Source organism: Haliotis asinina, chromosome 8, assembly GCF_037392515.1.
Source record: "Haliotis asinina isolate JCU_RB_2024 chromosome 8, JCU_Hal_asi_v2, whole genome shotgun sequence".
Taxonomy (NCBI): Eukaryota; Metazoa; Mollusca; class Gastropoda; order Lepetellida; family Haliotidae; genus Haliotis; species Haliotis asinina.
In genome coordinates this window covers 4,756,117-4,776,848 of record NC_090287.1, presented here as the reverse complement: position 1 = coordinate 4,776,848, position 20,732 = coordinate 4,756,117, and the positions used below count along the sequence as shown (strand labels likewise).

Below are 20,732 nucleotides of genomic sequence, written 5' to 3'. Positions count from 1 at the left end.
CTCTCTAAGTTCACCCACTACATATGTTTTACGATGAAGTTTGGTGTAAGTAAAGGCAAAATTGCTTGGATGTCAACTTCTTTATCTTGATGGGCACAATGTTTCGGAGTATATCCTTACTCCTTCAACAGCTGAATGCACCTGCTCGATCCTTCATCAGATGAAGGAGTTAAAATATGATCCAAAACTTTGTGACCACCAAATTATAGAAGTTGGTAAAAAGATACCTTATTGTGTGTCACTTGTAAATGCAGTTCAAAGACTGGAGATGTAAGGAGTTTGGTGTATACTCCGCCACATCTCCATACATACCGTTGATTATGAGAAGGGTCTCACAACATGTAAGGCTGCAAAAAAAAAAAGGTTTCTCGGACACATTTTTTCAAAAGTAATGAGGGTGGTGGGACTTTGTTGCTTTTCATTTGTGACGAGGGAGGATAACATTTTATTTTTTTTCTTTCAGAAATACAGCTAGGAAGGTTAGCACGTGTTAATGAGTTATAGATTGAGTCACACTCGTTCTTACAGACACTCATTCTTATAGAGGACAAATGGATGATCGGGATCAGGCAAAGTCATTTTTTTTGTTTGATGGGGATAAAAAATGTTTCGTGTAGAAATAAAATTTTTCACTTAAAGTGCTTAACTTAGCCTAACTTAGATTTTGGATTGGGAAATAGTTGACATAGAAAAGAACGATGCTGAAATGAATCAGATGCTGCTAATTGTTACTTCAGCCACGCTGCTTGATCAGAAAGACATCTTCCAAAGCTCTTGTTTCATTATGGACACGTGGCAGTTCCTCATTTGTCGCACTATACTAGTAATGACTTATTGCTGACGTTGCTGTTTCCGTGTTTGTTCAGGCGAGCAAAGAAGTTGTCTTTAAACCCCGTGTGCCATCGGTAGGCCATGCGCCCCGTAAACACCTGTTATCCTCACTGTCTGATTGGTGTTCATTAGCACATAGTCCAAATGGTAGTATGGAATCGGTTTAGCAGATATTTTCTATAAAAATATATCTTTCAATCTGTCAGGGTTGTAAAAAGAAAACAATAATTCAGATCTTATTTTCACTTGTTTATTACGCAAATCATTGTCGTACGGCAATATTCTATGGTCTAAAGCCCTAAACAGTAGTATACAGCCATAGAAACAATTGAAACAAACATACTTCGGCAATAAATTTAGAAAACAAACACTGTCGTTGAACTTCAAACCCCAAATTGACCCCTGGATAACTCCGGGGCTGACAAAACTTAGATTGTTCACTCCATACATGTAATCTATCATATTGCTTAGTTCGTTGGTTATTTTCTGATTACAGGCAATAACGGCTGTTTTTTTCCAATTTAAAGTTAACAAATAAAGACAAATGTGCAAATTGCAGAAGTATATCTTAAAATATAACAGTTACACCATTGTGTAAATATGCGCAAGACATATTTAATGAACTATTCATGTAGACTCTAAACCTCGTGCCAGTTATGATCTGATGACGTTTTATTAAGTATTATGCATATTTGCCCTTAGTCTTTGAATTTGGGTCCGGAGTATCACAAAGGCTTCACACACAGACAAAGAACCGGAACACTTTTTCTCCTCACAAAACGCCTCATTCATGCTAAAGAATGTTTTCAGGAAAGATGTTTCTAAGAGAACTACACCGAGGACACGAAGTCTTAGACGAACAACATATACTATCCCCCAAAAGAAACGCATAGGCGATTTGTATTCTTAAAAATCTACTAATTACTTATTGTGTTCCAACAATAGTCAAAATAAGTAACACAAGTGTTGATAACAGGACTTTACACAACTGGACAAGTGAAAAATCGATTTTACCTGAAAATGTTGATGAGATTTCTTACCAGGATTAGAAACGCATCGCCATAACGCAACAGAAATCACCTTCCATTTGTAATCGTGCAGCAAAGAGCATTCACTGTCGGCCAATAAAAATCCAGATTACTTCAGAAACTGGCATTCGTTTTGAAGGCGTCTTGACTGTGCGACACAGAATGTTAGTCTGAGCAAAATATCATTGCTTGCAGCTCGTTGCAACCAAACAGGTATAACAAATGACCGTCTTCGTACAGGCTGACATCGAGTTATCACTGCAGCCCAAGATCAGTACATCCGGGTATTACAGCTGCGTGACTGTACTGCCACGGGTGAGAGCACAGCATCCAGTGTGCCTGGACTTCAGAGGATATGCGGTCAAAGTGTAAGTAACACGTTGAAAGAGATTGGTCTGAGAGCCAGGAAACCCGAGGTCGGGCGCGTGCTATGCCTTCACCACCGCGCTCAGCGTCTTCGTTATCTAACAGTATCAAGCTGGTTGTATAGACACTACCTTCTTCTAAACTGGTGTAAAATTTCATGCCCTAAAGTTTATTTGTGGAAGAGTTATACATGTCTGAAAATGCACCATTTTCGCAACAGATTTCGTAGATATGACCGCCTTAAAATGTAAGAAACTTTTAATTCTTTTGAATAAAACCTTTAAATACGAGATGAGATTTCTTGTTCATCGTCAGAGGGGCGTTTAGACAATTATGTCCCCTGTATCAGTCATAATCCTATATTCGATAAGTTCCGATTGCAAAATATAGAGAAATAATATGTTTACACATCATGTTGTTTCATGTATCAGAACCAGCATGTATAATTGTGTTTGATGGTGAACAGACAGAAATCGAAATGAAGCCAAATTGGTCTAGATGCATGACATCTGTTGATCTCAAGAACCAGCCACGTTAGTCCCCTGTGTTGAGGTACTGCTGCCTCGTATCGATATGTCTTCAAACTTCATATAGGGAGGTGTTGTGGGTGAGCGAAAGATCAGATTTAAATGAGATCGTCTATCACGGCTTGAACACCTGAACAGCTGTCATTAAAGGTTCACTTTCTTCTTCGTGTCGTCTCTCAGGGCCTTGAGGAAAGGAAGGAGATCTGAAAAGAGTCAGTTTGGTTTATTAGCAGGAGCAGTAACGGCCATGTTCTGGCATACAATCTTTCTAATACTGTACATCTCTACCTGTATGACTATAGGGCGGTCTAATGGTAACAGCGAAATAGCTTAATTGGTTAAGATTAAAGCAGTGTAATAATAATAATAAGAAGAAGAAGATTACTGGTTGTCATCCATAAAGTTGTATATTTCATTTTTGACTCACCAGCTTCTAAAATGTTGGACACTATGGCACTGTAGTGTAACTTTCTCTAGAACTCTAGAACAGTATGACGTCGAATGATTATAAGTGTGGGTGTAATATATATAGTATTTAGATCTCACCTGTTCCACCAGTGCCCTTGTTAGCAAGATGGCTGTTCTCACGATTCCCTTTCTTCGAGGCTGACACAACATACCTGTAGTTAGAGACACGTGTAACACACTAACGACAGTATCAAAGCCCAGAGAGACGGAATGCACTGCTCTTGTACCAGAGTTAACAGTATATGTTAACAGTAGCAACTTTGTTACGGTCCTTGAATGATAACACTTGATAACTGATGTGTCTATTTAATCACAGCATGTACATATGCTACATATGATATAGTTACACTTTTGACCTGCGTATGATAACTCTACCCAAGCTTTATTGAAATTCGAGCTACGAGGGTTGGCTGAAAAGTTCTCAGCCTGAGTGGTTTTTCCCCACCAGGTAGAGACAGGTGTTTGCCACCAATGAGGACAATCATTTAGTGTATCATAGACACAAGAACTACAAACGTACTAATAGTTTTATCTCAACTGCAGCTCTTTTGGTAAACCTACCCTCTGAAATCATCAGAAATGGACAAAACTGAATACAGGGCAGTCATCAAGTACTTGCAAAAGAAAGGGATGTCCCCAACACAGATACATGCTGACATGGTCTCCACTCTAGGGGATGATGCTCCTTCATTTTCCACAGTAAAGATGTGGGCTGCAGAATTTATCCGTGGCAGACAAAGCCTTGATGATGACCCCCGCTCTGGAAGGTCTTCAACAGCAACCACTCCAGAAACCATCACGCGAGTGCTCAATATGTTGATGGATGATCGACGATTGACTACTTGACATATTCCTAGTGTAATGGGCATCTCTCATGAGAGGGTTGAGCATATTATCACCAACGAATTAGGAATGACGACAGTTTCTGCAAGATGGGTGCCAAAGCTCTTGACAGCAGAACAGAAACGTGTCAGGTTCCAGACGTCCCTTGACAATTTGCGTCGTTTTGAAGCAGATCCCGATGATTTTGTGGCACGATTTGTAACCATGGATGAGACCTGGATACACCACTTTCAACCAGAAACAAAACTACAGTCAAAACAGTGGAAGCATCCTGATTCACCAGCTCTGAAGAATGCCAAGTCTGTTCCTTCACCTGGATAGGTGATGGCATCAGTCTTTTGGGATTCCAGGGGTATTCTGCTCATTGATTATCTTGAAAAAGGTCAAACTATCAACGGCAGATACTATGCTGATCTACTGAACCAGTTGCGAGAAGCAATCAAAGCCAAACGACGAGGGATGATCGCTAAAGGTGTCCTCTTCCACCAAGACAATGCGCCTGTTCACAAATCGGTGGTGGCCATGTCAACAATCCGCGATTGTGGCTTTGAACTCATTGACCATCCTCCTTATTCACCTGATTTGGCTCCTTCTGACTTCCACCTGTTCCCCAAAATGAAAAAGGAACTTGCCGGTCGCCATTTTGCAAGTAATGATGACGTCATTTCCGCTGTGACTGATTTTTTTCAGGTTAGCTGAAGAAGATTTCTTCCTGACCGGGATTCGGGCCTTGCAGCATCGCTGGCAAAAGTGTGTGAACTTGGAAGGGAACTATGTAGAAAAATAAATTACAAACGTGGACTTTGTAACTTTTTTTCACAGTGAGGCTTAGAACATTTCAGCCAACCCTCGTATACCTACTTTGTTACGACTTCTACATGATAACTAATAATATACCTACTTTGGTACGACTTGCATGTGGTAACTAATAATATACCTATTTTGTTACGACCTGTATGTGATAACTAATGCTATACCTACTTTGTTACGACTTGCATGTGGTAACTAATAATATACCTATTTCGTTACGACCGGTATGTGATCACCGATAGTATACCTACTTTGTTACATCCAGTATGTGATACGTGATAATATAACCACATTGTAACGACGCTGTCTGTGATAACTAAAGCTATACCTACGTTATTACTTTGTTACACCTGCATGTGACAACAAATGATATAACTACTTTGTTACGACCGGTATGTGATAACTAATGCTATACCTACTTTGTTACGACCTACACGCGGTAACTAATAATATACCTATTTTGGTACGACCTGTATGTGATCACTGATATTATACCTACTTTCTTACATCCAGTATGTGATACGTGATAATATAACCACAATGTAACGACGCTGTCTGTGATAACTAAAGCTATACCTACGTTATTACTTTGTTACACCTGCATGTGACAACAAATGATATAACTACTTTCTTACGACCGGTATGTGATAATTATTATCATACTTACAAGGACTTTGTTACATTTTGTATGTGATAACCAAAGATATACCAACTTTGCTACGACCTGTAGGTTATCTAATCCTGTAGCTACTTTCTTACCCCTGCATGTGACAATAAATGATATAACTTCTTTTTTACGATCGGTATGTGATAACTAATAACATACCTACAAGTACTTTGTTATAATTTGTATGTGATAACCAATTATATACCCACTTTGTTGCGACCTGCACGTGATAACTTATGATAAACCCATTTTCTTACGACCTGCATGTGCTAACTAATGATATACCAACTTTGTTACGACCTGTACTGATGCTGTACCTACTTTCTTACCCCTGTATGTCGCATCTAATAATTTACCTACTTTGTCACGTCTTGTATGTGATAACTGATAATATACTTACTTGGTCACGTCTTGTATGTGATAACTAATAATATACTTCCTTTATTACGTATTGTATGTGATAACAAATGATATACCCCATTTGTTACTACCTGTGAGTGATGTACTTTGTTACGACCAGTATGTGATTACCAATACCATACCCACTTTATCTAATACATGTTATATGTGATGACTGATGCTATACCTGCTCTGTTTGCGTCCTGCATGTGACAACTTATATTATATCTACTTCGTTACCACCTGCATGTGGTAACTGATGATATACCCATTTTGTTACGACTTGCATGTGATAAGTAGTGATATACCTACTTTGGTACGACCTGTATGTGGTAACAAATGATATACCTTCTTTGTTACGACCTGCTTGTGGTAACTGATGATATATCCATTTTGTTACGACTTTCATGTGATAAGTAATGATATACCTACTTTATTACTACCTGTAGGTGGTAACTAATGATACACCTACTTTGTTACTACTTTTATGTGATAAGTAATGATATACCTACTTTGTTACGACTTGTATGTGGTAACTGCGGAATTGTGTGAGAGTTGTCAGGCACTTGTTGTAAGCTGTTGTCAAATCTGTGTCTTCCGAGACTGCCACTGTCATAGTCAAACAAAATATGCTTTAACTCACCAGCTTCACTAACTTCAAGAGCACCGAGTACGTTGTCAGTGTACTTACCTTTACATTAAAAATATTGAAGAATACATAACATTGAGAATGTTTAAAACTATGTAATACTTCATCCAAACAAACTATTTGATTGGCACTAATTTTTGTAAAGCGTATTTGTATTTGTCAAGCGTTTGGAAAGTGCGTCACCATCACTGCAAAATAACACACCCATACAAGTCAGTTTCCGTGGCATATTCATCACATCAAGGAGGAGTTGTCTGTGGGCGGGGGGCATGTAGTTCCTCATTTCATCCAGGAAGGCCTGTTTGTCTGGAACATTCAGATAATAAAAACTTTGGGTGCTAAGGAAAACTTGCAGCTTGTTCTGTAGGTGGATGTGAACTTACCTGGTGACGGTGGCCAGCAGATGGATGTGAACTTTCCTAATGAATGTGTGTCCTGGTGACAGTGATCAGTTGATGAATGTGAACTTACCCGGTGACAGTGACCAGTAGATGGATGTGAACTTACCTGCTGAATGTGTGTCCTGGTGACTGTGATCATTAGATGAATGTGAACGTATCTAGTGACGGTGACCAGTAGATGCATGTGAACTGACCTGGTGAATGCGTGACTCCAAGGAGAAGGTCCATCAGCTGAAGTGTTGTACTCTGAGCTGCAGAGGCTCCAATCATCTGACAGAAATATGGATTCTTTTAAATGATTCGTTATTATTAGAATCGTCAACAAACCCTTCCGCGTTCATTTCATCAAATCTGCTGTAGTCACCGCTTCTCATCTCATAATGTTTCGTCTCCTATAGTATTCGTTCACATTACGGTAGCACTGACAACTGCTGAGTTCCAGGCTCATCTAGAAGAGGCGCCACCAATATATCTCAGTGATATATTCAAGTAATGTTAACATGTGCCATCACTTAATCTTAGTGATCTATTCTACCAATGTTAACAGGTAATATCACCGAATCTCGGCGATCAATTCAACCAATTTTAACAGGTGCCATCAATAAATCTCGGTGATCTATTTCAAGCAATGTTAACAGGTACCATCAATGAATCTCGGCGATCAATTCAGCCAGTGTTAATAGGTGCTATCACTGAATCTCGGTGATCTATTCAAGCAATGTTAACAGGTGTCTCCACTCAATCTGTGATCTAGCCAACCAATGTTAACAGGTGTAATCAATGAATCTCGGCGATCTATTCAAGCAATGTTAACAGATGCCGCCACTCAATCTCGGTGATCTATTCAAGCAATGAATCTCAGTCATCTGTTCAACTTATGTTAACAGCAATATTGCATTTTACACCCAAATATAAGAGTTTCGTATTTTCTGCCCTTGACCATTAGCATTTGTATTATTTCGTTGAAAAAAATACCCCTTGACAGCTATACCTGCCCCGACTGAAACAGATTCAAATATATTAGAAACGTACCTGAACTGGCTCCTCTGATACACCCTCAAATATGATCCCATCAGGAAGAGGACTGGAGGGTCCACCCCATCTGTAAAATACGGGGTATGATATATATGATATATATATATATATATATATATATATATATAACACTTGGATCCTAGCTACTAATATCAGTACTACTGTAGGACGACATTCCTATCCAGAAACACCTCTGAAAGCGCCGTCAAATCGATCGACGAGTATACTCAACAACTGACGTTACGACCTCCAGTAAATTAACATACCCGCCAAGATAAGGTCTCACTGTGTTGTAGAAGGTGTCACTCGACAAGTGTTCTGAAACATATGCCAGATTGTTAAATTGTGATTTTCGTGGTGTAGTAAACACTCATGTAGCAACAGTCTGTGGCAAATGATGATTCCTCCTCCATATCTCCATCTATATCTATATATATATCTATATCTCACATTTCGCGAACTCGATCGTAATCAGTGGGAATGGCCGCCATCTTGTTGATCTTACCAACCCTACATTGAGGCAAATTTTAAACTATGACTCTCATTAAGACTGATAACGTTACCATTAATTTTGCCAAATAGCCATGTCGGACAGGTAATTCGCAACCCAGGCAAATAAAGTTGCCAGACATGGAGGCATAGCCGAGGAAACAGCTTTAACTCCTGCTAGCATATGTCTGTTGCTGGCTAGACTTGAAAGCAGTCAGTACGCTGCGGGTGGAGTCTTCCAGAAAGGTTTTCGGATTGAAGAAGAGTTATCTGCCCTTGTGTACATGAACAAGGCTGCCTTTGATTATTCAAGAAGTTTCTGGCCATTAGACCTTTCCGAGCTCGCGTGTTTCCGAGCTCGCGTGTTTCCGAGCTCGCGTGTTTCTTCAGTACTTGCCAAACGTAGATGTAAGATATTCTGAAACATTGAAATCCTGTCAGCTTTCGACACGATTCTCGACTGCTGAACAATAATGACAGTATTCGGAGCATAAGTTAGTGTATTAACTGAAACTTTAGGAAATGTTTCGTTTTCCAGTGAACAGAAAATTGATCCACTGTGTTGCAATTTAGTGTTGGCTTTACTTGGTAGGCATTGATTTCTGCTGATATACTCTGCAAATCACGCAAATACGTGTACCAATGACTGTGCAGTGTAAGTATTATTCAATACGCTGCTACAGGTGTACATGGACTGCATGAACGTAATATCTCAAATATTTGAAACATCTGAATAAGCAGGGCAATTTCATTCATAACAGAACATTCAACAGATCTTCCGATGTGTAAACTACCACATGTATGAACGCTTAAGTCTTACTTTGTTGCTGTTGGTGGTGAGATCGCAAACTAAGGAATTCCGATTGGACCTTGTCGCGTTGAACAAAACCCGAAAGTGTCAAAATGAACTAATATACAACAGTGTAACAATGAAAGTTTGTCACGATTTATCGCATTTCGCGCTTTGGCTAATTTGGATGTTTTACGTGTCTTTCTTGTTCGTGTTTTCCCTTTGTTTGTTTGTTTATTTTGTTGTTTTTGTTTTCGAGATTGCGACAATGCGATAACGATTCCGTACGAGACAATGTTAAGTGTTACAATATTAAGTCATCCCTCAAGAGCTGTTGAAAGATAACACCATTACCGTGCATCCTTTTCATGGCCGACTGCATGTTCCCGACCATTTCCGTCAGACCAGATAAACCGGATGTGACCTTGACATTGTCATCTTCCAGAACGCCATCCAGTACATTCTGGACTGCCTGTAACAGACGCAGAGGTCCCCAGTAAATACAATCCTGTGGAACTAAAATCATCAGCACTTTCAAACAGTTCATCCATTCACCATCAACACATGCGGTGGGAAAATGGCGCATGCCTGTATTAGTTACATAATAGAATACGTCCGTGTCACTAAAAAAAACTCTAAAATTTGAGTCCTCTCCGTTCACGACTGTTTAGAGAATTCTGTTTTTGCTTGATGTTTGAATGTGCTGCGTAGATGGCGTAGCCAGCTGCACGTGATGCACGAACAATCTGGCCACTGATTGGCCTTTGAAATCTCAAGCTGCCTGCTTGCTGGAACTATTGGTCATCACTTGGTTGGTTGGTTAGCATAGAAGCATCTACGTCAACCCAATCAATGAACGGAGGGGGCTGAAGTGCTAGTAGTTCCGATAACTAAACTGACCGCCAAAAGAAAGTAAACAAGGCTTTTTAGAAGTCATCATCATTGACCCAGACCCAACCTAAGCTAACATTTACACGCATACTACGGAAACACGTGGTGTCAGGCATGTGCAAGTTCACTAGCGCCCCTGAAAACCGTCTTTCAGTCATATAGAGGAAGGTATTGATTTACACACAATAAATATTCACTACCATCACTTTACTATCCTGCATGTCCACCTTTTGCATCAATACATGCACGCAGCCTCTTTCCAGCCGAAGACGTCAGACGTCGGACAAGATCACGTCGTATGCGACGCCATTCGTCCTGGAAGGCTTGAGCAAGTTGCTGTCTATCCTGTGGTGGATTAGGATGTTTCCGCACACGTCTGTCTAGTGCATCCCACATCAGACATGTGCTCGATCTTGGACATGTCTGGAGAACATGCTGGCCACTGCAGAACGGCCACGTTGTTCCTCTCGTCGATGCAAAAGTCGAACAACTCTAGCCCAATGCAATTTGTGACGTCTGAACACAGGGGTCAACACCTGTCCTTTGAAGGGTCTGTCGGCTCTTATAGCTGCTACCTGACGTCTAGCCACAGTGTATCGACTGACAAGATGATCAATGGAATTCGCCGCTGATGACGTCACCGTAGGAAAGGTGCCTAAGATGTAACGTTCTCAAATGCCGGTCTTCGGTTGGTGTTGTTACTCGCGGTCTCCCACGTCTTGGTCTGACCGTCTGCATGTAACGCTGCAGCAGTCAAGAGACGGCTACACGGGTGAGGTCGAAGGTTCTTGCAACGCTGGCGTGTGTCGACCCCATCGGGGGCATACCTACGGCGATCTCACGTTCAACTGTTGACAGTCAGGGCATAATTGTGGTGTTTTCTTTCAAACTGCAGACTGACCGCACACTGAATTATGTAACTCCAGTGCATGTGAAACTCTAACAGAGGCCCCAAATCATGGTTTATACTATCTCTCACTTCGACAGTTTATTCACGACGTGAATTTCACTTCAGGTATCAGTTTGCCACTACGGTGGCGGTACGTTTTAGTTTATAATAATACCTACAAAATATTTCTTTAATGAGGCTCTATATACTTTTAACCTTGGGGAAACCCGAGGTGATGTTTCTTTCTGGAACATCTAATGGTATCTGACGGAACATTCCAATTATCGGTGGCTTAATCTTCCCAGAAAACAATTATTCGTCTGTCTCAGACTCACCTGCAGACCTTTTGCGGAGGCCATTTCCACAAAGCAGGTCACCTTGAGGAACCAGACACTGTCTGAGCCCCCAGGGACTGTGTACAGAACCTCGATCTCCCTGAACCAACACAAATGGAAGTAGTAATATCTCTGAGAGGATCACATCGTGCTGACGTGTAATCTCAGTGACATGAATGGTGAAAAGGTTCGATTACGGTTCGACCAAAATATAAAACATTATATTTGTGGTACCCTGTCCTTAGGAATCACATTAAAACTGTCTCTTTCAAGATCTGAAAGACGATGCTCTGTCTGAACCCTGTTTAGGTGCCTTTAGAACTAGGATGTCATTTCAACGATTGGGCGTTTAGGTCTGAGTTTAAGTACTCACCCCTGGTCCTTTGTGTACTTCCAGTTAGCCAGACACACGTCGGGGTGACCGATGACAGGCTTTAGTCCCAGTATGTTGGATACATGCCACAGTGGTACCGCAACACACTCAGGGAGACGCTACAAACACAAGTACCATTAACAGAATAGCACGTTCAAGTAGACGCTAGATATGCAGGTACTTTTTCAGAGTGAAAAAGAGTGACAGACCCTGAAGTCAAATGCACGTATATCCAAGAAAGTCCATGCACGTCTAGAAAATGTGGCAAGTCTAGATTCCCCCAGTTTCTGAAAATGATGAAAGTCTTCGGGCGCCATTTCATCATATTATTATTTTTTAACTATGAACCTGTTTCAGTAAAATAAGTTTCAGAGACTAGTTGTTAGTCTAGTAGACGCTAGACATGCAGGTACTTTGCCCTAATGACAGAATAACACATTCAGGCAGACGCTAGGTACATCGGTACTTTGTCATAATGACAGAATAACACTTTCAGGTAGACGCTTTCAGGAGTTCACTTCGCCGCTTTTAGCATAATTCCAGCAATATCGGGGCATTGAACACCATAAATGGATTTCACAAACTGTACTGGCCTTCGGCGTGACAAGCGAACGCTTTAACCACTGGGCTATTCCACCGCCCTGCTAGACTCACAAGTACCACGTCAACATAATATAAGCGTTTTGCGGTCGGTTGTCGTTGGGTGTGGTCGACAGAAGACGACTCCCACGAATGTTAAGAACACAGCAGCCCTGTGTATTGTTTACAGGAAACAGCAGTCGGAACGGGAAATAACTGGTAATCACGTGACTGATATTGTTGGTGTGGAGACTCGCTGTCACACAGTCAGGAAATCAGACGGTTGTTTTCATCGTCGTAGTTGAAATGACTGCCTGGCCAAAGTTATGATTGCCCCAGAATTCATCTCCTTCATTCTTTAAATTTAAATGCATTTTCCCACCAAATTTGGTGTGTTACTCGAACGACGTCTTTCAATAACAACAAAACACTTTGATTTTCATACCCATATACTTTAGTAAATAGTCCTTAGACTTACAAGACACCTACTCTGCGGAAAAAAACATTGAATTTTGTTTTTGCCATTTTGGGGTGTTGGGAACACATACAAAATATTTCTGCACTCCAAAAACATGTGTTTAAGTATTCGAGCTCTGTATTGGTATCCTGCATATCCATTTTAGTGAAAGCAGTCACTATAAAAATATGTTCGACCTTGAAATTTGAAAGTCATGAGATGCAATGTGAGTGAGTGAGTTTAGTTTTACGCCGCACTCAGCAACATTCCAGCTATATGGCGGCGGTCTATAAATAATCGAGACTGGATGAGACAATTCAGTGATCAACAACATGAGCATCGATCTGCGCAATTGGGAACCGATGACATGAGCTTTTATAAAAATATGTTCGACCTTGAAATTTGAAAGTCATGAGATACAAATGTATGACAATGTATTTCCATGATATCGGGAGTTCAGTCTGTACAATTAACATGAAAGTTGATGTTGGGCTAGAGCATGGGATAAGTAATCAAAATATACTTTGTTTTCCAGACAGAAAAAAAAATCATTAAAAAAAATATTATCATTCACACACACACACGCACGCACGCACGCACGCACGCACGCACGCACGCACACACACAGAGTTACCGTACTTCTTTTCTAGGGCATTTTTACAAAATATTTCTACACTTCTCAAAAATATTGGTATGCATTGTACTTGTTTACTGGCATCACGTCTGTCTTTTTGCAATAAAAGTATTATATCTAACACACAAAACTGCAAAAGCAGTAACTGACGGAGTTATACACATGCCAGCTGTTTCAACACCATCGTAAACTGTCAACATATGGCATGTAATAATGACTAGTAAAAGATAATGAAAAGTACATATACAAGATGAGGTTCATGTTTCTGTTTCCTTGCTCCTTTCGTAAGACCATAACAAATTGAAAAATAAAGTTCTACTCCTGCAACATAATCTATAAAATATATATCACTGCGTTGAAAACTAAACTCGGCCCCAGTAACACGAACAAATGTCACCTAGGCCCTTTCATATCATTTCCAATATCTCATACATGATGGACTGACATCATTACGTGCATACTGTATCTGCTATTTAGAAGTCTAGGCATGTTTTGGATCTGATCAGGAATACTTTAAAAGGAAATAGGATCCAGAAAATACAATTTCAGTTGCAAGTTATTTCATCATCCTTGGGCTACTGTATCCATTTTAGCAAACTATAATGTATAACATATGAGGAAAACACTTTTCTTTGAAACAGTGGTAACTAGTCTTGGTATTTCAACTCTATCGCAACATGTCAAGATATGGCAGGTATATATGTCTCAAAGAAATCACATCAACAGCATACAGGTAAAGTTGCACGTTAATCATGCAAATATGAAACAACACTAGCTACCAATCTATGTCACTTTGCAAAACATAAGTAGCCTGGCTTCTTCTCGTTCTCCTCTTCAGTTGCTCAGCTCAAAACTTGAAAATTAAGAAAAATGCAAATTAATTCATTTCATAATAATATGGCAAAAATTAGATCGTGATAATTTATACTGACCTTAAACGTAATTAATTAATTGATTGATGGGTATTTGTGTCAGCAACAATAGTATCTTAATAATAATAATAACATATGAGGAGGTATTATGCAGTGTATGCACTGAAGTAGGAGAACTGGAATGCAGTTGAAAATAGAGACAATACAACATAAAATGTTGCCATGGTCACCTGTCAAATGTAAATAACTTGTGTATGATAACAATAACACAATCACTTTTACAGTCAGTCATTCGTACTAATCGCCTGTTTCCGTGACCTGCATTAAGTTGCCGGGATGGCACGTGAATGACTGTCACTCACTGTCAGATATATTCATTTTTGATAATTTCATAAAAACAAATATCATCTCAGTATACACGCCATATATATGTTAAAATTGGGTTGCAAAGCGGTAATAAATGGCTATATTCGTTCATTAGGTCAAGATACATCATCATATCGCAGGTATGAAATATGTTGTCACTCACCTGTTTGGCAGAAAAGATGATATTTCCACGCTTGTTGACAAATACGATCTCAGCAGGCAAGGTTGTGTGTTGCTTCACGACAAGCGAAAGTAACATTCGGCATAGACGGTGGGTCCTTTCAATTTTTGTTTCGATATCAACACGTTGTTAAACAATTATGCTGCATTAAAAAATTCAATGTTTCTCGGGCACATGTGTTTCAAAACTGACGAGGGCGGCAGGACATTTTATAATTTTTTTGTGACGAGGGAGGAACACATATTTTATACGTTTTTTCTCAGAAATACACCTTGGAAAGTTTAGCTCATGTTAATGAGTTGTAGATTCAGTCACACTCGTTCTTACAGAGACTCATTCTTATGTGAATGCACAAATGGATGATCGGGACGCGGTAATGGTAATAATAAATTGTTACGCGCACAAGTAAAAGTGAGGCGCCAATGCCCGAGAAACATTTCACGTTTTTTATTTAGCCTTACAATTAATAGGGCAAGTTGAATCTGGACAGTTCGACTAATTAACTAATTTTTACAGAAATGCATAAATATGTTTTTTACACTTCAGAAGTTTTCACTTTGACAAAGTCAACATACGACGTCACATTTTTTCAAAATATGAAAAAGAGGTGTCTAACTTTGTTACATTTCATTCCATTGCTGCATCTATATTCTTTGTGTAATCAGAGACAACGTTACAAACGCACGTAAAAGCGCATCCCTGGTTTTACCCCGTTTTCTGACCATGTTTTTGTGCATATGAGAAGAATTGTTTCGGTTATCTCCCCTGGCTGGATATCGCTAGTAAGATGAACCGACGGCAGGTTGTGCTAATTAAGATATTTACATATCGATGGGGATTATGGGTTCTGAACGGAGGGGCTTTCGATACATAAAGATATACCGAAGGTTTGCTGAACACATTAAACAAACTAGGACTGAATTTTGGTACGCTTTGGAAACGAACTAAAACATTGGATAAACTAAGTTTTAAACAGACCTATTGAAACATTTGTTTATTTTACTTGTTAATGTTATGTTCACTGGACAATTTCCTCAGTTAGCAATATCATATGCCCAAATTGAACTGCACTTGAAGTGAGTCGACACTCGAGGAATATTTTTCTATATGGCTTCATTTTCAAAGAAATATATGAATATATTTCATTTTTTAACCTGCAATCACAAAGTAATTCTAATTTCGCACACATCAAGGCTTTCGGGGACATATTACACTCCACATATCGTAGGGAGCTTGAGACTGAAATTCATTTCCGACAGTTTCACAAAGTTTACATGTTGTAGGAATGAGTGATGGTCAAATACTCAGTTAGAGATGAATTTTATCATATAAGTAGAGTTTATTTAAAGAATGTGAACTTGTCGATAATTTGACCTAATATATCGAGGTATCAGGTACGCCTCCACACTTGGAACATTTAAACGTGTCTTACCTGTACTACCCCAGCATCTCCCTCCTGCCACAAATACCCGGATGTAATGAGAACAAGTTGCAAGTGGGCCAGACGCTTCTGCCGGTACCCGGCCAACTTGGAGTAATCCAACAGAGGCATCTGTCATAACAAGGTGGACAGTTGTCTTAAGAAATTCGAGATCTGGGTATAGTTTATATTATCTTAGCACTATTTGCGTGGCATGGTCTGACGTAATCAAACACAAGAAACAGCTGGCCAGGTCGCACTGAGACGACCAGCGCTGTTTCCCAATTTCAAGGTGAAATAACATTTGTCGTTTCGCACTCGGAAAAACAGAGTCTTCATGTGGATTCTGCATTACCATCACATATTATTTGACGCTCCTTGACAAAGTTACTCACCTCTTTCACAGCTTCTCTCATACTGTGGCTGGATACTAAGTCTGGCATGCACTTTGCCAAGCGGTTCCATGGTTCAAAATACTCTGGTAAATATTCCTACAGAAGACGTGAATAATATTCAGTTAATATACTGACAGAGTCTAGAAAACGTGTATCGTGCGGCATGGTTGATGAGATATTAAAAAACGATATATTTACCGGAACGGAACTATTGACGACTACGGCGAAGAAACGTAATGCTGCAAGTTAAAACTTCGCTGTCCGGGAACACTAAAACACCTCGTTGAACGCAACCTTCAGGAAGTGAGTATTTCTCAGATTCTGCGGTGCGCGCGAGCAAGCAGCGTGTGGAAGGAGTATTTGCCAGAACCGTCTTTCGTTGAATTACTGAGGGATTACTGAGACAAATCAGTACTTACTGTGACCGAAAAACATAATTACAATTCATAGTTGACGAGACTAAGTTCGGTATATACTTCAAGGCCGTACTACCTGAGGGTTCTCCAACAAAAAGCCTGTGTCTCTGGATACGTGGTAATCACTGAGTTGTATGGAGCCAAGCATACTGTCGTCCTGTCGGATCATCTCTGCCTGGAGATCGCTGCGCATTGCACCCTACGCAAGGTCACCTTGGCCCGGGTCAAGGTCATTTAGTCATGTTTTAGTTCAAATGCCCAAGCGTCGGTGATACGATGATAACACTGTGTAATTGAAACTGCATTGGGCCAGAGCGTCTGTGTTTGATTTTAAATTTATGAAACGTGTTTGGTCATATAACACCCGTCATGCTATTTGAGCTCTTCACACATATTTATTTCAAAGTGGTATCAAACCTCCTGAAAAGTAGACATTACTACAGTTGTAATTTACTTCTAATGTGCAGTATTCTTTATTCATGAATAAAATTTATGAAATGTATATTAAAGGACTTGTCTTGTTCTTTGAATTTGTTTATGTCGGTATAAGGACAAAACGATAATGTATAATCATTGGTAATCAGTCAATGTATATACGAGGTCTACTATGTCTTCCTACTGACAAACTTACATCCTTATTCTGACCGTTCTATACACAAAGAGCTGTCTTTTTTTCTTTTTCATCGTGGTCTGAGGAGAAATTGCAACATAATCATGAACAAAAATAAAACAAAACACACAAAAACTATAATCCTATTATATCTTCACGTGTTTGAAATATTCATTTTAATAGCCATGAAACATACTCACGTGTTATTGGCTGAACAACTAACAACTAACATATCCCAATTTCTGTTAAATACCAGTTATTTATATCTTCAATAGCACCTGTTCTGAGTTACGGCTTTGGAATTTGGGGATTTATGGAAGAGTCAAGAAAGAGTCGAAAGAGTTCATCTCCAGTTACTGAAACGGATCTTTGGCAGACCCCATCCACACATGTCTATGGCGAGTGTCATCTAAAAGAGTTGTAAAATACTAACTAAAAGTAATACCTTGCCACATAAAGATACTGTGTATTGTCAAAATATTATCCCAGTTGATTAATACGATATTGAAACTTTAATGGGAGTAAGTGAGTGAGGTAATATTTAACGTGACATTGGCAATATCTCACCCATATCGTGACGAGAACATTCAAGAATGAAAAAGAGCATATATACATTGTAAAAACCCGTCAACGAAGGACATTAAAACAACTAGAATATCACAATTTCAATTAAAACTAGCGTGGAGAGTTAAAACTAATAGCACTATTTAGACAATACAATATAAAAACAGACTATAGATCGCCAACAACAGAAGGTAGATCACCACACTAGGAACCACGAGGACTTACAGTACCTTTGCTACCTACATGGACCCTAGTTGGATTTACACCATCCCTTCAGCTGCTGGCGATTGTACGAATAGTTAGCCGAAATTAAAATCACATGAATGCTACGATTAAAATCCTGGTAGACTGAAATTTACTGTGAATGTTTGTGGACATACATACCCTCTCAGGAGGACAATAATTTTACAATACTTCAACCCCTTTTGAGGGTACAGCCACCAACAATTCAAGTTACTAATTCAAACTACCAATCATTAAAATACATCTATTTACACAACATAATATTCAAACTTCCACCAAAAAATCAGTTTCTTTTACAAATTCAATAATTAAATGTGAATTAACGCCAGTAAAAAGATCCTTCATTGTTTTAACTGTAAAATACTTATCCCTTGTGATGGAGAATTCAACACAGTCAAGCAGAATATGCTTAACCGTGACCCTCTCATCACAAGGGATACAAAAAGGAGGATCCTCACCTTTTAACAGGTGCACATGAGTATATCTAGTATGGCCAATACGACATTGTCGTAAAATAACCTCTTCAAATCTGGACTGACCGCCCAAGTAGGTGTAACCAATATACGTTTTTATTTCATACCTACTTGGGTGTCCCACTTCTTCTGCATCACATCACGGATGTAAGTTCTAATGCTAGCTTTATAATCAGAGTATGGAATAAGAAGTGGTGTCACAGATTTATTGAGTGCTGCCTTGGCGGCAAGAACGGCCATTGTGTTACCGGAAATGCCTACGTGGCTGGGTAACCAACAAAAGACGATGTCGTAATGGCCAGTGGCAAGATTATTATACAATTCAATAATTTCAATTAAAAGTGGATGTTTACAAGAGATATTTTTAATAGCCTGAAGGCAAGAAAGAGAGTCTGAATAGATTATATATTGTTTACGTTTAGGGTGTCTTTGAATATATTAAAGAGCTGTTAGTATGGCGTTAGCGTCTGCTGTAAAAACAGAACTGTTATCTGGTAATCTAGGCGATATTGTTCTGGATCCAATGACAGTGGCACAAGCCACAGCGCCACCGTCCTTGGACCCATCTGTAAATAAGAATTTATAATTGCTATATTTATGTTTCAATTGATTATATTCTTGTTTATACTGTAATTCATTCGTTTCTGATTTTTTAAATGTCGTTAATGTTAGGTCAACTTGTGGTCTAACCAACTGCCAAGGAGGAGAAGAAAGAAGACGGGAAGGAGCTATGTTTTCCTGCTCAATGCTGGCAGCAGAAATTAGTAGTTTTATTCTTAAACAAAGAGGCGGAACAAGAGAAGATTTGTTATTGTATAAATCCTCATACAGAGGATTGAAAACACAGTTATATGCAGGGTTTGACTCATTTGAATATAGTTTTGTTACATACTGTAAAGCTCAATATACGTCGCTGCTCAAGAGATGGTTCATCAGCCTCGACATACTGGCTGTCAACAGGTGACGTTCTAAAGGGGCTAAGACAAAGGGTCTTAGACCTTGATGATGGACTGAATCTAATAGTTTTAAGTTGCTTTTGCAGGTTCCACCATAGACGATGGAGCCGTAATCAAGATTAGAACGCACGAGAGATCGATATAGATGGAGAAGGGTAGCTTGATCCCCACCCCATTTAGAATTTGAAACCAAGCGCTTTCAGGCATTTAGGTGAAGTTGGGGCCGAATTTGTGTGTTGAGCAATAGGAACACTGGTCCTGGTCCCATGCCCCCAACCACTAGGATCCCCTTCTCCACCGGCACAGGCCGCAACGCACGGATATGTTGTATGGCGGGACGTCGTGGTCTGACATCGTGATGACGTAAACGTTGTCCAACTGTGTAGGAGTGAATACGTCGACGTTATGGGATGGTATACACGTGCAACAACTGCACGTCTCAAGGACGAAACCACTGACGTCACGGAACGTGGCATGTGTATGCATGTTGGATACATGTCACTAATCTCTTAGCTAAGATCCTTATATGTCATGACCCGGTTTGGGTTATTTTTTTTTATTTTTATATGCACATTTTCTTTGTGTGCCAAGTATATCTATTATTTACAAATTGTTATCAAACACTCTCAAACATGCACAACCTACATTTGAACATAGGGCCCTTTTAGTTAAAAATTGCTTTTTGAATACAGATTTGGCCATGTCTGATTATCGCAGTATGTGTCGGATATATGGAGATTTTTATCCAAAGTTTTACTTTTTTTCTCAGAAATAC

The 20,732-nt window shown here is 39.5% G+C and overlaps 1 protein-coding gene across 1 annotated transcript; it reads right to left on the bottom strand.

Moving 5' to 3' along the window:
* Positions 1-1,067: 1,067 nt before the first annotated feature.
* On the bottom strand, positions 1,068-17,347 carry LOC137294067 (myoglobin-like). Its single transcript, XM_067825001.1, has 13 exons — positions 17,188-17,347; positions 16,696-16,791; positions 16,313-16,432; positions 11,792-11,910; positions 11,419-11,518; positions 9,658-9,775; positions 8,291-8,342; positions 8,022-8,091; positions 7,184-7,259; positions 6,793-6,894; positions 6,452-6,548; positions 3,299-3,372; positions 1,068-2,955 (listed from the first exon to the last, which is right to left on the bottom strand). Exons 1-13 carry the CDS (start codon positions 17,302-17,304, stop codon positions 2,897-2,899), a joined length of 1,200 nt encoding a protein of 399 aa, XP_067681102.1. The 5' UTR covers positions 17,305-17,347; the 3' UTR covers positions 1,068-2,896.
* Positions 17,348-20,732: the final 3,385 nt, after the last annotated feature.